This window comes from Silurus aristotelis (assembly GCF_946808225.1).
Source record: "Silurus aristotelis genome assembly, chromosome: 4".
NCBI lineage: Eukaryota > Metazoa > Chordata > Actinopteri > Siluriformes > Siluridae > Silurus > Silurus aristotelis.
In genome coordinates, this window is record NC_139577.1 from 27,964,262 (window position 1) to 27,982,966 (window position 18,705).

The 18,705-nt window shown below is 35.6% G+C and overlaps 1 protein-coding gene across 1 annotated transcript; it reads right to left on the reverse strand.

The window, feature by feature from the left end:
- Positions 1 to 8,197: 8,197 nt before the first annotated feature.
- Positions 8,198 to 16,191, reverse strand: LOC310724773 (GTPase IMAP family member 8-like). The gene is made up of 6 exons (XM_083539046.1): positions 16,086 to 16,191; positions 11,312 to 12,100; positions 11,004 to 11,028; positions 10,124 to 10,810; positions 9,563 to 9,579; positions 8,198 to 9,372 (listed from the first exon to the last, which is right to left on the reverse strand). The coding sequence occupies exons 1-6, from the start codon at positions 16,099 to 16,101 to the stop codon at positions 8,513 to 8,515; spliced, it is 2,394 nt and encodes a 797-aa protein (XP_083395172.1). The 5' UTR covers positions 16,102 to 16,191; the 3' UTR covers positions 8,198 to 8,512.
- Positions 16,192 to 18,705: the final 2,514 nt, after the last annotated feature.

Consider the following 18,705-nt stretch of genomic DNA (forward strand, 5'->3'; position numbering starts at 1 on the left):
TCCTAACAGTAATTATTAAATTTATACTTGATATAATAAACAGTTAAAAATATATTAATTAATAAAAACAAATAGATGTTTAATATAATGATCATGGCAAAACTTTAATAAATGAATATACAACTATACAACTATACAACAAACTATTAACGAAGTTACAACAACAAAAAAAAAACCTGACCACAGAACATGAGAAACAGCATAAACCATAAACGGCAACAACAGTGAAAGACAAAATGTGAGTATATATAAGTAAATACTTTTGCTAATTACTGTTAACCTAATTAAAAAACAGGTGACAAACGTGTGGTATGAACGTGGGAAATGTAAACTCTAATCCTGACAGGAAACTTGGCAATATTGCCGATATGTAATAAGATTCTAATTGTAGATTTGTTCAAAGTGATTTTTATATTTTATTAAAGTAGGTCGAAAACTTTTGTGACTATTTATTTCTGCAGAATTCGGAATTAGCACTTCCAACACGCTTAAATTACATTAAAGTCTGCTTCTTTTGTTGAATTTATATTGATTTATAGTTTTATAGTAAATCATTTTAAGGTGTTGAACTTTTTAGCCAGCTGTTTTTACAGAACATGTATCTGACAATTGCAAGCTTAAATATGCGTATGAATTCCAAAAGAACATTTTCTAAATGTTCTTTTGCATAACCAAGGAAATTACATAACCAAGGAAATTACTCAATACATTATAGCTATAATAATAATATACAATATTGTGTGCTATATTTATTAATTCAATAGATTATTGTGAGCTAAATATTATGTAATGAACATTTAAACATAAGAACATTGTGTCAAATAACAGTCATCTCTTGAAAATTAGAGCTTAAACTAATTGTTTCATAAGAAGAAAAAACAAGGGTAATTGTTTACTATCACAACAGTTTATACAACATTCTTGTATGGTTAGGTATTTATATTGGAATCTGCTAATTCAGTTCTATCCACAGTACCATATTTATTTTTTAAATAGCAAACAAGTTCAAAATACAGGCAGATGTAGGGTTATGTGCAACAGTGTAAAGGTTTTTATTTTTTATCATGAAAAATGGATGTAACTGTTTACACTTGCCATATCTATACTGAATAAAGCTGCAAAGTTATATCGTAGACTCCATCACTGAATCCAACAAAACTGTGTACACACGTGTATGTATATTATACACTATATATTATACACTATATATTTCTCAAGTGTAAATCATCCCAAGAGAATCACCGCAAACACGTTAGGTCCCGGTGCACACAGGGATATTTATGTCTTGATCTTTTCCATGGTTTCATCATTTGTAATGTTAGTAATAAAAAATCCTATAGTATCTATTACTGCAATCTTCCTTCCATTTATTTGTGTTTTGCATTTCTCACACTCACATATGAGCTAGACGACACACATTTGAATGCTTCTTTTCCCAGGATAGTGTTTCCTGCAGCACTCTGTCCCACTCCTGTGTTTCCCATCAGCACAATCCTCATTTCACTAGTATTCTCCAGCTTCCTCAACACTGCTGAAGAAGAGAAAATACAGCATTACTTCTCCATTTATTTCACAAATAAACTGTTGTTAATTAACATCCATCTTAATTAATATTATTAATGTATTTTTTTATAATTTGCTTTAATATATAGCAGGAGACAGTCATCCCTGTTTCATAGTTAAGTATTGTCTTTCATTGCCTAGAGATTGCCACAGTTCAACTTTCCAATATACACCAACATTACAGTTTACAGTTACTGTGGTACTCATAGCTAGAACAAATAACTAGCACTGCACAATTATATGTATAGTGTATTACTTGACATATAACTACATTTTTTTTATCTTAAAAAAAGTACAATTTATAATAATAAAAAAACAAGCATTCAAATAAGTTCCATTTCCCATTTTATTTTTTTTTTATATCTATTTGATATAAATTTTGTCTATTGAAGGCCAAAATGACCTGCTGGTACTTTGTTCATATAGCTGAGGTACTTAATTATCTTTCTGGCCTTGGTCCAGCACACTTGCTTTGGACTGTCTGCAGGTCATGGAGGTCAGTGCTGAGCATGAGCAGCTGATTGCACCACTCTCTAAATGGCCTGTCCATAAAAAAAGGCCGTAATGCTTCCTGTCAAGATGTTCTGGATGATGCAGATAAAGTGTTTTTGTACAACTGAGGTAGAATATAAAAGAACTGACTTTGAATGAGGTAAACTCACGGAAAATGTAGAAAGGATGACATTGGATGGTCAGGAGTCCCATTTTTAATGTGTAAGAGCATTTGAAAATAGCAATGCATGAGCTGTTTGTCATCAGACACACTCTGTGGGCTGGTATGTCTTGGTGAAGCTGACAAGGTTGCAAACTCTAATGTTACTTGTGGTCCTTACATTGGCTTTAAAATTGTTGGACTTGTTCTAATTAACAAACCAGAATGAGCCCACATCAAGATGTCGTTCTTGCCCACTTGAAGGAGCCAGGGTTAAGACTGAAAAGCAAAAAGAGTGTGCATTCTCCATCACAGAGAACCACAGATTTAGGTGTAGTATGGGATGCGACCCTTATGCGGGTGCAGTTGTCCCCTGCTCATGTCAAATCGATCCTCACGGCCATCAAGAGAGTTTGAGTAAGTTTGATGGCAGCAGCATCCAATGTGGTCCCACTTGGCCTCCTGCACATGAGACCCCTCCAGTGGTGGCTCAGGGCCTGAGGGTTCCCTTGGAGAGGAAATCCACTTCGTAGGATCAAGGTCACACAGCGAGCCCTATGTGCCTTAGTTGTGTGTAGAGATCCCAGGTTCCTGTCTCTGGGCCCTGTGCTGGGAGTTCCTGGTGTAATACTCGAGACCGAGACCTGGGGAATGGCGACTCCACCCAGATGTGGTGTAGCAAATCTGGGGGAGATTTTACAGAGCACTGTGTCCTGTACGCCTTGTACAGACCTGGTAGCCCTTCTCGAACACTCTCCCTGGGAGATTCCTCTCAGGAGTAAATTTTATCATTTGCTATAAAACAAAAATCATAATTATGCCAGGATTTTCTCTGATTTGAATTGCTCTACAGATAAACATGTGTGTGTATATACAGTGGAACCCGGTTATGTCGATGTCCTAGGGGGTTGCCAAAAAGCATCGAGATAACCGATGATCGAGATAAACGATATATTAACAATATATTAACGTGCTTGCAATTTCTTTATGTACTTGATGTGCGTTAATAAATGATAATCTGCATGCACGTGTTTTTTGAGTTTTTTTTTTTTTTTACACAACAGCGTTGCCGCGATTTGTTTGATGAAGGCATGCTATAAAAATGTACATACATTCGATGTTATCGCGCATGCGTATCCCGGTACGTGCCTTCCCACCGGCACTCTCTCAACAGCTGCGCTTTTCTTCCCAAAGCGCACCGCGGATTCCCCCCCGATCCTGCCGTTGTTAATTCTATGCTTTTGCTGCTCATCCCACGTTCCGTGCCGCGCTCCTACCATCGCCTCCCGTTCATCGCATAACATTTAACAACAAAAGGCATATGTGCACTAACTAACAGCAGAGATTCACCAGTATACAATACAACACCTGTAGCATCTGTAAGACTTGATTTTTCCGCCACCTTCTGCGGCTGCACAGCGCGGATCGAGATAACTGACGTTAAATGGCTAATTTTCCCCCTTGTGCTCGAGATATTAGGTATGGCGACATAAAAATGCTTAGACAAAGCAAAAGGTTCCAACTTCAAAAACGTCGACTTAATAGGGTTGTCGAGTTAACCGAGGTCGAGATAAGTGGGTTCCACTGTGTGTGTGTATATATATATATATATATATATATATATATATATATATATATATATATATATATATATATATATATATATATATATATATATATATATATTTATTTATTTATTTATTTATCTGTAGAGCAATTGAAATCAGAGAAAGACCTGGGTATAATTATTGACTCTAGTTTCTATATTGGTGCTTATGTACATTACTTTTATGTACAGATTTATAATTTGTGCTGGGATTTACACTCATAATTAAGAGTGAAATTGAGGAAATTAAGACATTTTCGTTTGGAAATCTTGTATCAATTTAACTATAATTTTTAATAATTTTCACTGTGTAATTTTAGATAAAGATTCAAGGAGGTTGCAAGAAGGGAGAAGGAAGCTACCCCAACCTTCAATTTAAAACCTCTCAAGTATACGTGATCCTCTATTAATAAACCCTTTATACTTTAGATGTCCTTGCACTTTAAATAAATCTTGTCCGAACCATGCATCTCACATTTGGACAATAATCATTATATTATATCAATAATATATTAACAATTATTATTATTACAATCTCCATGGCATCAGTATTCCCTAATGGCTGTAGTCTCTTTCAGCAATACAATGCTCCTTGCAAAAACAAATCACGAATGGTTTAAGAATAAATGACAAAGTGTTCACGGTAATGACTCATTGAAATGAGGTTGTGTATCTCAGAAATAATTGCAATAAATTAATATTGTACTTTATTTACTTTATTATCATCTCACAGATTAGTATTTGGTATTATGGTTTCCTATTTTTGACAGGCAGAGATGCTTTGCTCCCTGGTGATGCTCAAAACAAAGAGCTTAGTGTTATCTAGACCAACTGCAGAGTATGTTTCTCTTACTTAACTCTAACAATAAACTGTGTTGATTAGATTAGATTAGATTATGAAATTCATGAATAAATAATTTATTTTGGAGTATGAATATTTTGGAGTAACACTGGATGGCTTTTTTAGTTACATTATATGCAGCAGATAAATACTTGGTGTTACCAGAGACTGTAGTCTCTGCTTTTAAGACATGCAGATAATATTACTTGAATAGACTATTTTAAACCTAGAACATGATTTACATATGATTTACTTAGATATGTAACATCATTATGCACTTGCGTGCATAAAAAAAAATAGCGTCGATTGCAATAATAAGGGATGTAGCATGCTACTGTCAAACTTGTCACACATTGTAGTTAACATTTCAAGCAAGCGAGTCTATACTTTCTGCACCTCCAGCCTATTTTGATCAGGGATTAACCATTTGAGCACATTATTTCTGAGTGTGTTAATTTCTCTCTGAAGACAAATGTTATTTGGTAATCCCCATGTGTGCTGCCACTCAGTTTCCTAAACTAAGATTCTTACCTCTTACCTCCTACTATTTTGCTTGCTTGGTCTAATCTTAAAATAAACATTAGTTTATAAAATGTAAATAATTACACTTTTTTTTTTTAAAACCGATGGATGGAGATCTTCACTACTCCCTGACCCACATGCTTTATCCTCCCTGACTGATGAAGACTTTGCCTCCTTTTATAATAAGAAAATTGAGTCCAGATCTTTGATTTGTCCCCAACAATGCCTACACTACACAGCCAGAAATCTTCCAGAAATTTCTTAACCATAGCAGAAGAAGAGATACTGCAAGTCATTCAATCTTGCAATCCCACTACTGCCTTTTGGATTGTGAACTACAGTTCAGACTTTATTACAAGACCTCCTGCCATTCTTCTCCATGAACATCAACAGGTCCTTAGCATCTGGCCATGTGAGAAGAAACCTGCTCAGAAGATCGCTCATACCAGGTAACATGGAGGGGGTCCACATTTAGCCCACGCAGACTCTCCACTGGTGTTGCACAAGGCTCAGTACTTGGTCCCCTCCTTTTCTTCCTCTATACCTTCTCGGTCATATCCTCAAATGAGTTTTCTTACCACTGCTATGCTGATGACACTCAACTCATCTTCTCCTTTACTCCCTCAGAAACCACAGCTTCTGCTTCGACCTTGGCATGCTTGGCAGACATATCATCATGCTCATCAACAAAAACTCAACCCCAGCAAAACCGAACTGCTGGTCATCCCAGGTAATTCATCTCCAGGTCAGGATCTCAAAATAACTAAAAATAACTCTTTGCTCGCCCTTTCAGCAACTGCTCGCAAGTTTGGGGTAACTATGGACAATCTACTGTCCTTCTCCTCACATGTTGCTAACATTGGTTCCTATTCTACAATGTCTAAATAAATAAGACTTCAAGGCTCTTGTCATTTCGAGACTGGACTATTGCAACTCTCTGCTGGCAGGTCTACCTCTGAATGCTATTCGTCCAAAATACAGCTGCACAACTTGTGTTCAACCTGCCCAAGTTCTACCACCCCACCCTACTGCTTCAACACATTGTTACTTGTAAACACACCTCTTGATAGTAATCCTAAAATCCTAAAGTCCTATTGCTGACAGATTTCTTCAAAGCTAGATTATCAAAGGACCTTTATGTTAATGACGTATTTGCTTGCTTCCTTTAATTATCCAAATTTTTTGGTTTGCCTAAGCATAACTATTTTAAATACTTACAAATAAGAGATTGGATTAGAAGTCAATCATTTGCGAATGATCTAAGAATTCTGAGCTCTGAAAAGCTTCATACAAGATATACTTCTGCAAAAGTCCTAACATCTTCCATATACAGCATTCCTATTAAAAATCTTCCAGCCTACCATAAATTTCCAATGAAAGAAAAATGAGAATTGGATTTGGAATGTTCTTCTAATGATATTGATTGAGGTAATCCTCTAGAAAATTTACAAACTGTACTGTATCCACCAAACTTCCTGGCTATTGTGTCAAAGATGTAAAATGTCTCTTAAAAGCTTTTTGAAAGTATGTAATAGCAATAATTTCTGAAATATCGAGTAATCATATTGATTTTGATTTTAAAGTTTGGATACTGGGTGATGTTAGCTCACTTCACCTGACTAATTATGAAAAGTATTTTAATTTGATTGCAGGAACTGCAGCAAAACCCCCCCCCAAAAAAAACCTACACTTAAAAACTGTAAATAGGAAACCCTCCCAGAAAGAACTATGGATTAATGAGCTTGTGTCCTATAGTATTCCTGAAAAAAATATTGTATTCTAGTAGGCAAAAACCCACAAAGTTTGACTATTTGGACCACTTTTTCTGATGTTTTACCACTGTTAGACCCCATTGACTGACAATTCGCATATTTACCTTTTATTTTAGTTATTACTTTTCTTCAAGAATCAAGATTGACTGACAATTCACATGTTTACTTTTTATAATTGTTTTTTTTCTTTCCTGTTTTTACAGGAAGTTACATTTACTTACATTTAACATGATCAATGATCTTTGTGTTTTTACTTTGTTAACAATTTTTAAAGATATTACAAACATACTGTGTGTTAATTTTTACAATGGATAATAAAGGAATGTGTTGATACATTTAATGTATTTGTATATTTCACACCTGTATATTCTTAAAACACATTATAAAATCGTTTTAAAAACATGCTTAACTGCTGTGCTACAACTTGTTCTGGGATCTGAAAAGCCAGTGCATGTCTGTTTCTTTCCGAATAGTGTTCAGGACATTGACATAATCTCAAAGTCTAGTATGAAAACTATGTTAATCAGGTATTTTATTACCATTTAGTAACCACTACATTTTATTATAGCATTTATTTTGGTAAAGTCACAGACCCACATGATTAATGGCCACAGAGAATTATGGCAAACTTTAATATCTAGAAGATTATTATGGTTTATGGCTAGTGATGGGTTGTACATGAGTGATTCATTAAAGTCTTCAATGTGACTCAAAAGAATGAGTGGTCTCAAAAAGTGATTTGTTCAAAGCATCACAAAATCTTTGTAGGTTATGTACAGGAAACAGAATTGGACTCTTTTTGTCAAGTTGTTCATTCTTTTATCATGTGACTCCCACTGATGCTATGCTGTGCATTACACAGGAAAAGAATTGAGTAGGTCATCTCATGAGTACTCTGGTTCAAGTCGTTCTTTCTTTTATCACATGACTCCCATATATGCTATGCAGTTATATATACATATATAAATTATTGGAACTATAGTTAAAGTACATGTATGTACAAGTGTTGGGGGATTTGCTTAATGAAAATGTAACATTTTATATTATTTCTGATCAAAGAAACGAAATTAACTAAATGACTCACAAAGGTATTAATTCATTTTAAAGAATAGGACCAAGTCACTAAAATGATCCGATCTTTCCATCACTTTATATGACACAAAACTCACCCTTATGTGATCTGTGTTACATATACCTTGAAGGTATATTAAAAACACGGCATTCAAATGAAGCATTTTAATTAACATTTTTGTTTAATTCTTGTCTGATTCTTCTACTTCTTATTTACATACAGCTACAAAGATTATTCAATGACATTATTTTTGTTAGAGAAAGAGAGAGAGAGAGAGAGAGAGAGAGAGAGAGAGAGAGAGAGAGAGAGAGAGAGAGAGAGAGAAAATACATTTGTATAATTGTCCATATTATGCCAAATGCTGCAAATGTAAAAGTAGATTAATATTAAGCATTAATATTGATAGTTTTGATAATGATAATAAAGTTAGCAAAACAGAAATAATGTAACAGCTCTACTAAATAGTTACACATATGAATGGAGATTAAAAATTTTTTGCATTGTCTAATCTCTTTGTAATGAAATTCTCAAGAAGTGTCCAGAGAACCTGTGTGATTATGGCAATATATTTATTATTTTTTTCTGCCTGCTCTCTGGCTTGTCTCTCCTGCTTCTCCTGGAGCTCAATATATGCTTCAGACAGAGCTTCCAGCTTCAGAGCCTCAAACTGCCTACATCTCTGCTCTTCATTTTCTTTTAGAATTCGCTGTTTCTCTTCTTTAATTGCTTGTTCTGCCTTCAGCAGCATTTCATTGGTATAATATTTTCCTCCATTTTCTGACACCATGTTGTCAATTGTTTCTAGTAGTTGAACAACTTGTGTTTGATCCCTCACCTCATTAAAAATCTGGTATCTCTGGCCACACATTCCGAAGAATTCTGCGAGATTTGAGTTTTGACTAACAAAATCTTTCATGTTTCTTTTACCAAGTTTGTCTCCATATGTGAACAGGATTATGGTGTGCTTGATGGCATCTTCCCTAAATATATTCAGAAAGATCTCCACTGTCTTTTTGTCTTCCTGAGTGAATCTACTTGGGTGAACCACAAACAGGAAGACATGTGGGCCAGGAGCAGAGAGAGGTATACAGAACTTAATCCTATTGACCGTCTCCTCTAGAGAAAAACTTAGATCAAACAGCCCTGGTGTATCAATCACTGCGATTTTCCTTCCATTTACTTGTTTGATGTTCTTACAGCATTCTTTGGTCACAGATTCTGCTGATATGTCATATTTAAAGGCCTCTTCAGCCAGAATGTTGTTTCCAGCTGAACTTTTCCCAACACCAGTTTTTCCCAAAAGAACAATCCGAAGATCTTCATGGGATTTGTGTTGCTCATGCACTGTTTAAAAAAAAAAAAAAGAGACGCTAGTGTTATTGCTCACAGGAAATAGAAGGCAAGTAAATTTTTCATGCATTTTGTGGTTTTGACAATTTGAGATATGAACAATAACAAAAACACACTTTAAAGTGGAACATGTTTTATTTTTTCATATGAATCCTTTGTACAACAATCATTAAAGGTTCATTACAATCATATTTTATGCCACTGGTTTTGAAATAGACATTCAAATATAGAATACACATCTAAAAATTAAATAAACAGAATTCAATCATCTTAGAGTAAACAATCGAAACAAAAGCAGAACACACAGATTTAAAAGTATACTAGCATTTTAAAGCTTATAAATCAACATATAAATCAATGAGGTTATAATAAAGAGTTGCTAAAAAGAAAATGTGGGTAATAATTTTTGACCCACCATCAATTACTGATTATCTTCTTATCTTTTTGAGATTCCTTGTCAGTACACTGCAGAAGTTATTTACATAATTTCCTAAGGATCCACCAGCCTGTCCTTAACCCGATACTTATAGGAATCAGGCCTTTCCAGTTGAAATGCAATCCATGTAGCATTTGCCAAAATTGTGCACTTGTGATCGAAATATCTTGGTCAGGAATTGACTCTGTGACCTTTTTAAGGACAACTTTCTCTTCTGACAATGACTGTAATAGTGGCTCTGCTGGGATAACATTCTCTACTGAGGCTAACTGTGATAGTGACTCTGCTGGTACTTGCCATTTGGCCTACATCATTTTATATGCTAATAATGCTACAATTGGCAGCATAATACAGAGGATTGTTGTCGTCCATGGATATTGCACATGTTTTGCACTCTTTACATAAAATGGCTGTTTTTTCCTTCTCTTGATCATATTGTCTATTTTCTTCAATAAATCACTGACCTGAGCTTTATTTTCTGTTTCAGCATTATTGAACACATGGTACTGTCCTGAACATTTTCCAATCAGTTTCAACAAGTTCTTGTCTTCTTTCACAAACTGATCTATTGTTTTGTTCTTCAGTTTATCCCCATAAGTAAAAAGCACCATGCAGTAGGGATTCATATTTGAGCCCCACATTTTAACCAGCTCATCCATCACTTTCCTCTCTTGCTCTGTGAAGCGTCCCAGCTGAATAATGATGAGAAAGGCATGGGGTCCTGGATGGCAGAGAGTCACAGCTTTGTCCATCTCCTGCTTCATCTCTGTATCAGAGAGTCTGCTGTTAAAGAGACCTGGAGTGTCCACCACCAACACACGTCTCCCACATACCAGACCCTCCCTGTATTCAGTTTGCAGTGTCAGAGCACTGGAGCTGATGTCTGACTGAAACACTTCACTGCCCAGGATGGTGTTTCCTGCTGTACTCTTCCCCACACCCTGAAGCCCGAGCAGCACCAGCCGCAGATGCTCCTTGGCTCCTAAAAAAAATGGCCTTTAAATACTCAAAGTTTTTTTTTTAAATAGGGCACATCATATATTTAAACTACATATTTAAACTACAAACTACTGGCACTGCAGAAATTGTGTTCAATCCATAAAAGGAAAAACACACTGCATTGTTTCACTTTATGTAATGATTTATTGCGTTAGACAACTAACATAACAGAGACATCATTGTCTATTACATTTTAATTGTGATTTGGTGTAGGGCTGTATGCAGGTGAAAAATTGAAAATATCTAATTTTGAGATCTTTTATGGCATTTATTATAAATTTCAACCCATAATTTTATCTAAACATTTTAGATATTTAAATGGTTAAATCAATCAAAACGGAAGCCACCGTAACCTAAAAAAAACATTTGTTTTACTATAAATGATGCTTTATTTATAGAAACTGAACACCTGCACAAAGATATTCTTTTGGAACAAAAAAACCCTTGTCCAGTCTACTTCATTTCAGAATTGATTAATAATAAATCATTGTATCATGCAATATCCTCGGAGTGCTGCAGCAGCAAGACCTACAACTGCAGTAGCTACCCCAACACCAATACTGTTTTTCATGTTCCTAATGCAACTTTCTGCTTGCTTCCTTGCCTGCTCAGCATTCATTTGAGTTTCTCTTTGTATTCTTAACTGTTCCTCTTGAATTGCTCTTTCAGCCATTTGCAGCATTTCATTTGTGTAGTGACTTCCACCATTTTTTGTAATCAGCTGTTCTAACTGTTCAAGCAGCATACTAACCTGCATAGGGTCATTTACTTCATTGTTGAATACATAATATCGTCCACTAGTGGTTTGTATAAAATTAATTAGCTGAGAATTTTCTCTAACACATTCATGAATTGTCTTTTTGCTTTTTGCCAGCCTGTCTCCATGTGTGAAGAGCACCATAATGTACTGTGAGGAGGCTTCACCAAAGAGTTCCTTGATTATCTCCATTGTCTCTTTCTCTTCTAGTGTAACTCTTCCGAGCTGGAAAACTGCCAAAAACACATGAGGTCCCGGTGCACACAGGATTATGCATGTTTTGATCCTTTCTACAATTGTCTCATTTGAAATATCGGTGTCAAAAAGCCCTGGAGTATCTATTACAGCAATCTTTCTGCCATTGTTTTCCCCTTTAACTTTTTTACAGTCTGAGGTCAAAGATGAGCTAGACAAATCAGATATGAATGCTTTCATTCCCAGGATAGTGTTTCCTACAGCACTCTTCCCAACTCCAGTCTTTCCCACCAGCACGATCCTCAGTTCTTTGGTATTGTCCTGCTCCCTCTGCACTGTTAAAGGACAAGTACACCATTACTCCTATATTTATTTTACATGCATTGTGCATAAGGCATGACAATGCCTTTTAACCTTTTTTCTTTCTGCATAAGAATTTATTTTGAATAATACCTTTTTTAAATTTAATATACAGTGTATTTTAACTACAGTACATTCCTATGTCTGTTGTAATTATTACATATCCTAAAAATAAAGTCAAAGGACCTAATGTAAATCCATTTACCAGAAAAGCAAAATCAATGTTATAATGGTTTTAAATGCTTTAATAGTTCCCTTTCAGGAACTCGAGCTGCGTCGGAACGCTTTGGGAATGCGACTGCGTTGTTCATACTCTGAATAATGAGTGTAATCAATCAAAATTGAAGGCAGGCTGTCACCGGTGGGGTGATGTCACTAACAGGAAGTATAAAACGCATACGGAGAGAAGCCGGCTGTGTAAAATTTAATGTTGTTTTTCTGTCTGTAAAGAAAGAAAATGGAGGCATTGAAGAAAACCAAGCACACTTTTCGGCTTGTGGGAGTGGATCACGATATTTCGGCTCTCGAGGGAGCCGATTGCCAACACTGTGCTCGCATGCCCCGTTCCCGGCAGGCACTCTACGAGAAGGAAGTTCACTTTACCTCGCAGAAGGTTTGGAGACAGGCTTGCCCCTTTCTTCTACCTCCTCTGCCCGGACCAGCTGTCGTTTGCAGGCTTTAAAAGCACGCCTTTCAGTGGTTTCTTCCCCCTGCCATAAGAGCAAGCACACCTGCATGCCGAGGTGTCCAGGTCCTGGGCGTGGCCTTTCTCGGCCCGCCTCTTCAGCCCCAAGACCGCGGTGTAATCCAACGTCATGGGGCTTAGGGATTATGGCTATGGTGTTATGCTACATGTTGAAGAGATGCTTGCAGGCTATCTCTCCCCAGGTGTGCCATCTTCTCTTAACCTCCTGACACTACCCACCAAGCCCTTGCATACTACATCAGTGCTGGTGGGGACACTCCACACTTTAGAGTGGACTATCCGATTCAGTTTGGGTCTCGTCCACCCCAGTTTAACTGGGTTCTACGGCTGGTACTTCATAGTTCCCAAAAAGGACCGTGGGTTGCGTTCTATCCTAGATCTATGTCAGCTGAACCGCTCTTTCATGAGGCTCCAGTTCAAAATGCTGACCCTCAAGCAGGTTGTGTCAGATCACATCCGAGGACTGGTTTTTCACGGTAGATCTAAAGGATGCATACTTTCATGTACCCATCCTCCCTTCTCACAGGAAGTTCCTGAGGTTCGCTTTTAGGGTCAAAGCATACCAATACTCACTCCGGGAGTTCTGAGGAGAGTTTGCCAGGATGGAGTCCGTCTCCTCCTGGTAGCCCCCTGGTGCTTCGGCTGTCCGTGGTTCGTGGACTTAGTGGCCCTCCTCGAGCAGCCTCTGAGGAGAGATCTTCTCTCTCTATCTGTGACCGGAGCTGTGGAAGCTATGACTCCTGAAGGGGAACAGCTCTGAGTTTCTGGTCTCTCCACCAAGGTAGTTGAGACCATTCTCCAAACCAGAGCTCCCTCCATGAGGAGGCCGTATGCCGCGAGATGGCGTCTGTTCACTGTGTGGTGCACTCAGCACCAATTGGACTCAGTCCACTGCCCAGTTGGTTTAGTGCTGGAGTTTCTGCAGGAACAGTTCACTAAATGGTTGGCTCCATCCTCCGCTCCTGACACGTTTTTTTTTCCGTGGCACCCGGAGGCTGAGGCCTGGATGGGACCTGCGTTACGTTACTTGGGGTTATGTCCTCAAGGTGCCCTCGTTTATCCCAGGTCCCCCCGACCTGTCAGTCTCCAGGTATTCAATTCCTCTCCATTCCAGACCCCATACCAGGAGAGAATGAACCGGCTGTGCCCGGTCCGAGCACTGGACTGTTATGTCCACAGGACAAGTCCTTGGAGGAAGTCCTCGAAACAGTTGTTCATTTGCTACGGCCCTCCGAGGAGAGGCCTTTCTGCTCATAAGCAGACCCTCAGCAGATGGATTATTGATGCTATTGCCTTCTCTTACGGGTTCTCTGGTCTCCTCGCTCCATTCGGGGTCAGAGCGCACTCGACCCAGAGTGTGGCAGCCTCTAAGGCTTGGTCCTCTGGAGTGTTTTACAACCTTGACCTCTGTGCCACTCCTGGCCCCTCTGTCCTTTCGACCTAGCTGTGCACTTTCACACTAGTCAGGGACTGGTCAGTGTGGTGGTATTGGACTTTCGTTCCCAAAGCATTCTGACGCAGTTTGAGTTCCTGAAATAGAACGTCTCTAGGTTAAGTACGTCCCCTGGTTCCCTGAGGGAACTAGACACTGCTTCTCTATGCCACACCTCCAGTGTCCCTTCAGCGCTTTCTTCTCGGTTACAGAAGCTGAAGCCAGCTTCTCTTCATGTAAGTTTTATGCTTCCTGGTAATGACGTCACCCTGCAGGTGACAGCCTGCCTTCAATTTTGACTGATTACACTCATTGTTCAGAGCATGGACAATGCTGTCGGGTTCCCAAATCGTTCCGACGCAGCGTTTCATTCCCTTAGGGAACTATGGTTACATACGTAACCTAGAGAAGTTCTTTGGTATTGTCTTGCTCCCTCTGCACTGTTAAAGGACAAGTACACAATTACTCCTACATTTATTTTACATGCATTGCGCATAAGGCATAACAATGCCCTTTAACCTTTTTATTTTTGTAGCTTTGTCTACTAATACCCTTATAAAATCCACATAAAAGGTTTGCATTCTTTATACTGCACATGAATACATGCAGCAGAGTCAATTATGGTCTATAACAATATTTACCATGTTTATATATTGGAATATTGCCTCATAGGGAAGAATTCAAATATGTGTTTGATAACCAATATTTTGCACAATATATATAGGCGTCATATGTTACTATGCACATATGTACTATTCACAAATTATAAAATAGTTACAGGCAAGTCTCAGTTACGTGTCATTTTATTTTATTTTATTTTTATTTTTTTTTACCTTGGTTTCAATTTAAATCTTTATCTTGAACAATTTAAGCTAAAGAGAAAAAGTGGTCAGGCCTCTTTTTGAGTTATATAATCATGGCACAGTGAAAATTTATGTTATGGGTTATAATTATACTCTTGACTTTGAAGTCAATATTAACACAAGAAATGTATTATTTTGTAAAATCATTATTTTGAATCCAAGAGTTTAATTCAAAAATATTGCTCTTTAAAATAATGTAACATATGACTTTTATTTAGAGCACATTTTTGACTAAATAATTTAAAATAAAATTCATTGAAACATTACAAATGTAACATTTTCAGATGTTATGGTTTATAAATTCGTATCTCATAGCTTTATCATTTAATTATATGTGCAAAATTAACTCAGCATCTAATACAAAAATAAAATAGTAAATAATAGGATGCACTTGAGTAAGCCAGAGCTAGTATATTACATTTTGTATCTGCATTACAGTAGACCTCTGCAGATCTCTTTTTGTCTCAAGCCCATACTATTTTTTTGCATTTTAAAATATATGCCATATTTAAAGTGAATTTACAGTGATTAATGTGAACTTTTCATGCAGAGTCTAGCTAGATGTTTATTTCCATGTTTTACATCTTTTCAGTCATATATTCTTTTTATTCAATTAGTCTTTATATTTTATATTGTTTTTACAATTACATTTCAAAGGAAAGTAAATAAAACAAAAGGTTTAAAGTTGTATAGTTATAACTAGCACAAATTAGAATACACTATACAAATATACAGTAATATTTACAATCATTGATAATGTTTGTTATAAAATATTATATGTCATGTCTTATTATTTTTGTTTTCAATGTATTTGGATTTTTCTTAGGTCTTTTCTGAGAATATGCTGTACCAAGATAATATAGCATTGATTTAGACTTTAAAATCCATTTGAGCTAATTTAAAACCAAAGCATTTTTTAGACTAAAAAACTTTCTGGTAAAAGGTTTAATTCGACTTACCTGCCTCAGTTTCCATTGCACTTATTTTAATAGGGAGATAAAATGCTTCTCTGTGCTGTAGTGTTTTGTTGTGAAGTTGTATGGGGTATTTATTTGATGTTACTATAGCAGCTAGTGTTAATATACTCAGATCATGACACACCCTCATTTGTTCTAAAACATAAAAGTGTTTCTAAATCATCTATGCTGTGTATGTTTATTTTTGGGTGGATTTTTAAGACTCAGCCCTCCTTATAGTTTACAAAAGAAATGAACCTGGTTCTGTTTGTACAGCGAAATTTTAATTAAAGATAACATTAATTAAGTAAGAATAACTTTCAGTATGGACATAGTTGAGGTGTGCCATATAGCCTTTTACCTAGGATTTCTAGGTTGTTTTAAAAAAAATTATTTTTTAAATGAACAGAACAGGAAATTCCTCAAGGCAATTTTATTGATCTATATCTAATATCTTATTATTAGATAATACAGATAAGAATAAGCAGATTATAAAGGCTTTGTGTCTGCAATAATTACTTTCTTAAATTTCCATATGTATTGCCATTTTATATTTTAAGAAAATGAAAATTTTATATAATATATATATTTTTTTTATACAATTGTGTATTCGTTAGTGTTAGTTGACTACACAGCTATAAAATAAAAAAATACCACAACTTTATATCATATAAAGAAATCGTATCGTAAATCCATAAATCCCACCAGCCTTTTTAACTAACTCATCAATACAAATCTCCTGCCACGGCCATTAAACATGTTTGTTGGTTTACAAATTTCTTCTTAACAGTGGCAATGGTGTTAGTATTCTTAGACCTGACTTACAACATTTAGACTAATATGAGATTTTAATTTTAAGGCAATTAAACAGTAAGTTGCTCTGAAATAATGGTGTCTGTTAAATGATTTAAATGTTTTGCAAATTACTGCAGTTCAACTTTAGACTTCCCAACACGCTATTTTCTGGTCATTTCCAGGTCATCCGCTGCCATTAAAAGCATCTGTTACGAAAATGTACTTATGGGTGTTGTGTGTGTGTTCAAAATTAATTCTTAAAAAGCGATTTTCAAAAAATGGCCTAGAAATGCTATATACACAAGCCAGATGGCAACTAGGTGCCAACTATGGCAAACCAAAATATAAATATCTTTGTTCATCATATCTGTCAGTCCAGTATTGCTCTACAAACAGGTTGATGCTCTTTTGTAAGATTTAAGGAGTTTCATAGATCCACCCTAGAGCAGCTGCCACAGAATAAACATGTTCAGCATAAATGTAATATAGACAATTTCATAGCACAACAATAAATGAGGGATGGGCAGGGCTTTGAATATAGGACAGGACATTTGAGCAATTTTTTTTATGTTTTATTTCAGACTTATTATTTTTAACCTCTTTGCTTCTTTCTACAACAACTTCTCCAAGCTCTGTTACGATTCATTTTTTTGTGTGTCTCTGGAAGATGCTTTCCCCATGATACTATGTGTAAATGACAGAATGGAGTGCCAGTGTTCCTCAAGGCAATTTTAGAAAAAACTATTACATCTTTATAAGATAATACAGATAAGAATAAGCAGATCGCAAAAGAAAACTACACCATTTACACAATATATAATATATATATATATATATATATATATATATATATATATATATATATATATATATATATATATATATATATATATATATATACATATACATACATATATATTACTTATTGGGTATTTAGTCCTTTTCATAAATATTGTCAATTTGTATTATATCACAAAAACAATGGTTCACCCCTTAACCTAGATGTAAAAAGGGGAATGTAACATAATACAATAGAACAAACACAACACACAACATGCATACAGTCTGATATCAAAGGTAAGCTAGACAGTTCAGATTTGTTTTTCCCATGAAAGTGTCCTTCTTCTTCCCACTTTGCCCAAATTCTTTTTTCCATAACACTTAGAAGTATTTTCTGTTGTCAAACAACATCCATCCTAATTCATACTAATGATTTATATATATATATATATATATATATATATATATATATATATATATATATATATATATATATATATATATATATATATATATATATATCGTTGCTTGGATATGGTTGCAAGTCAACTTTCCAGTCTAATGAAACTGAGCTGGACTTTCACAACCCGATCTATTTTCTTTCTCAGTTTGTAATAATTTGTAAACAGTACCATGCAGTTTTGATTAACATATAAATCCAACACTTCCATCAGCTCATCCATCACAGTCCCCCCTTGCTTTGTGAAGTGTCCTAATTGGACGATATGGGGTTCTGAATATTAAAGTAACCGTGTTGTTACTTTTTTTTTATTACTTTTTTTTGTTAATTTATTTTACATGCATATTTTACATTTAATTGTTTGCCATATTTATCAATCATACATTGTTTTATGTGTCTAATAATTGTTATTTTCCAAAATTAAATAATGTCATATTTTTTATGTTATAGCTGTGTGGTTATAACTAACACAAATTAATACACAATTCTAATAGTATTATATACAATATAATATATTAAAATAAATTTTTCTTTTTCTTATAATATAAAAAGGCAACAAAGCTGAACCTGAATTCATTCAACTTTCAC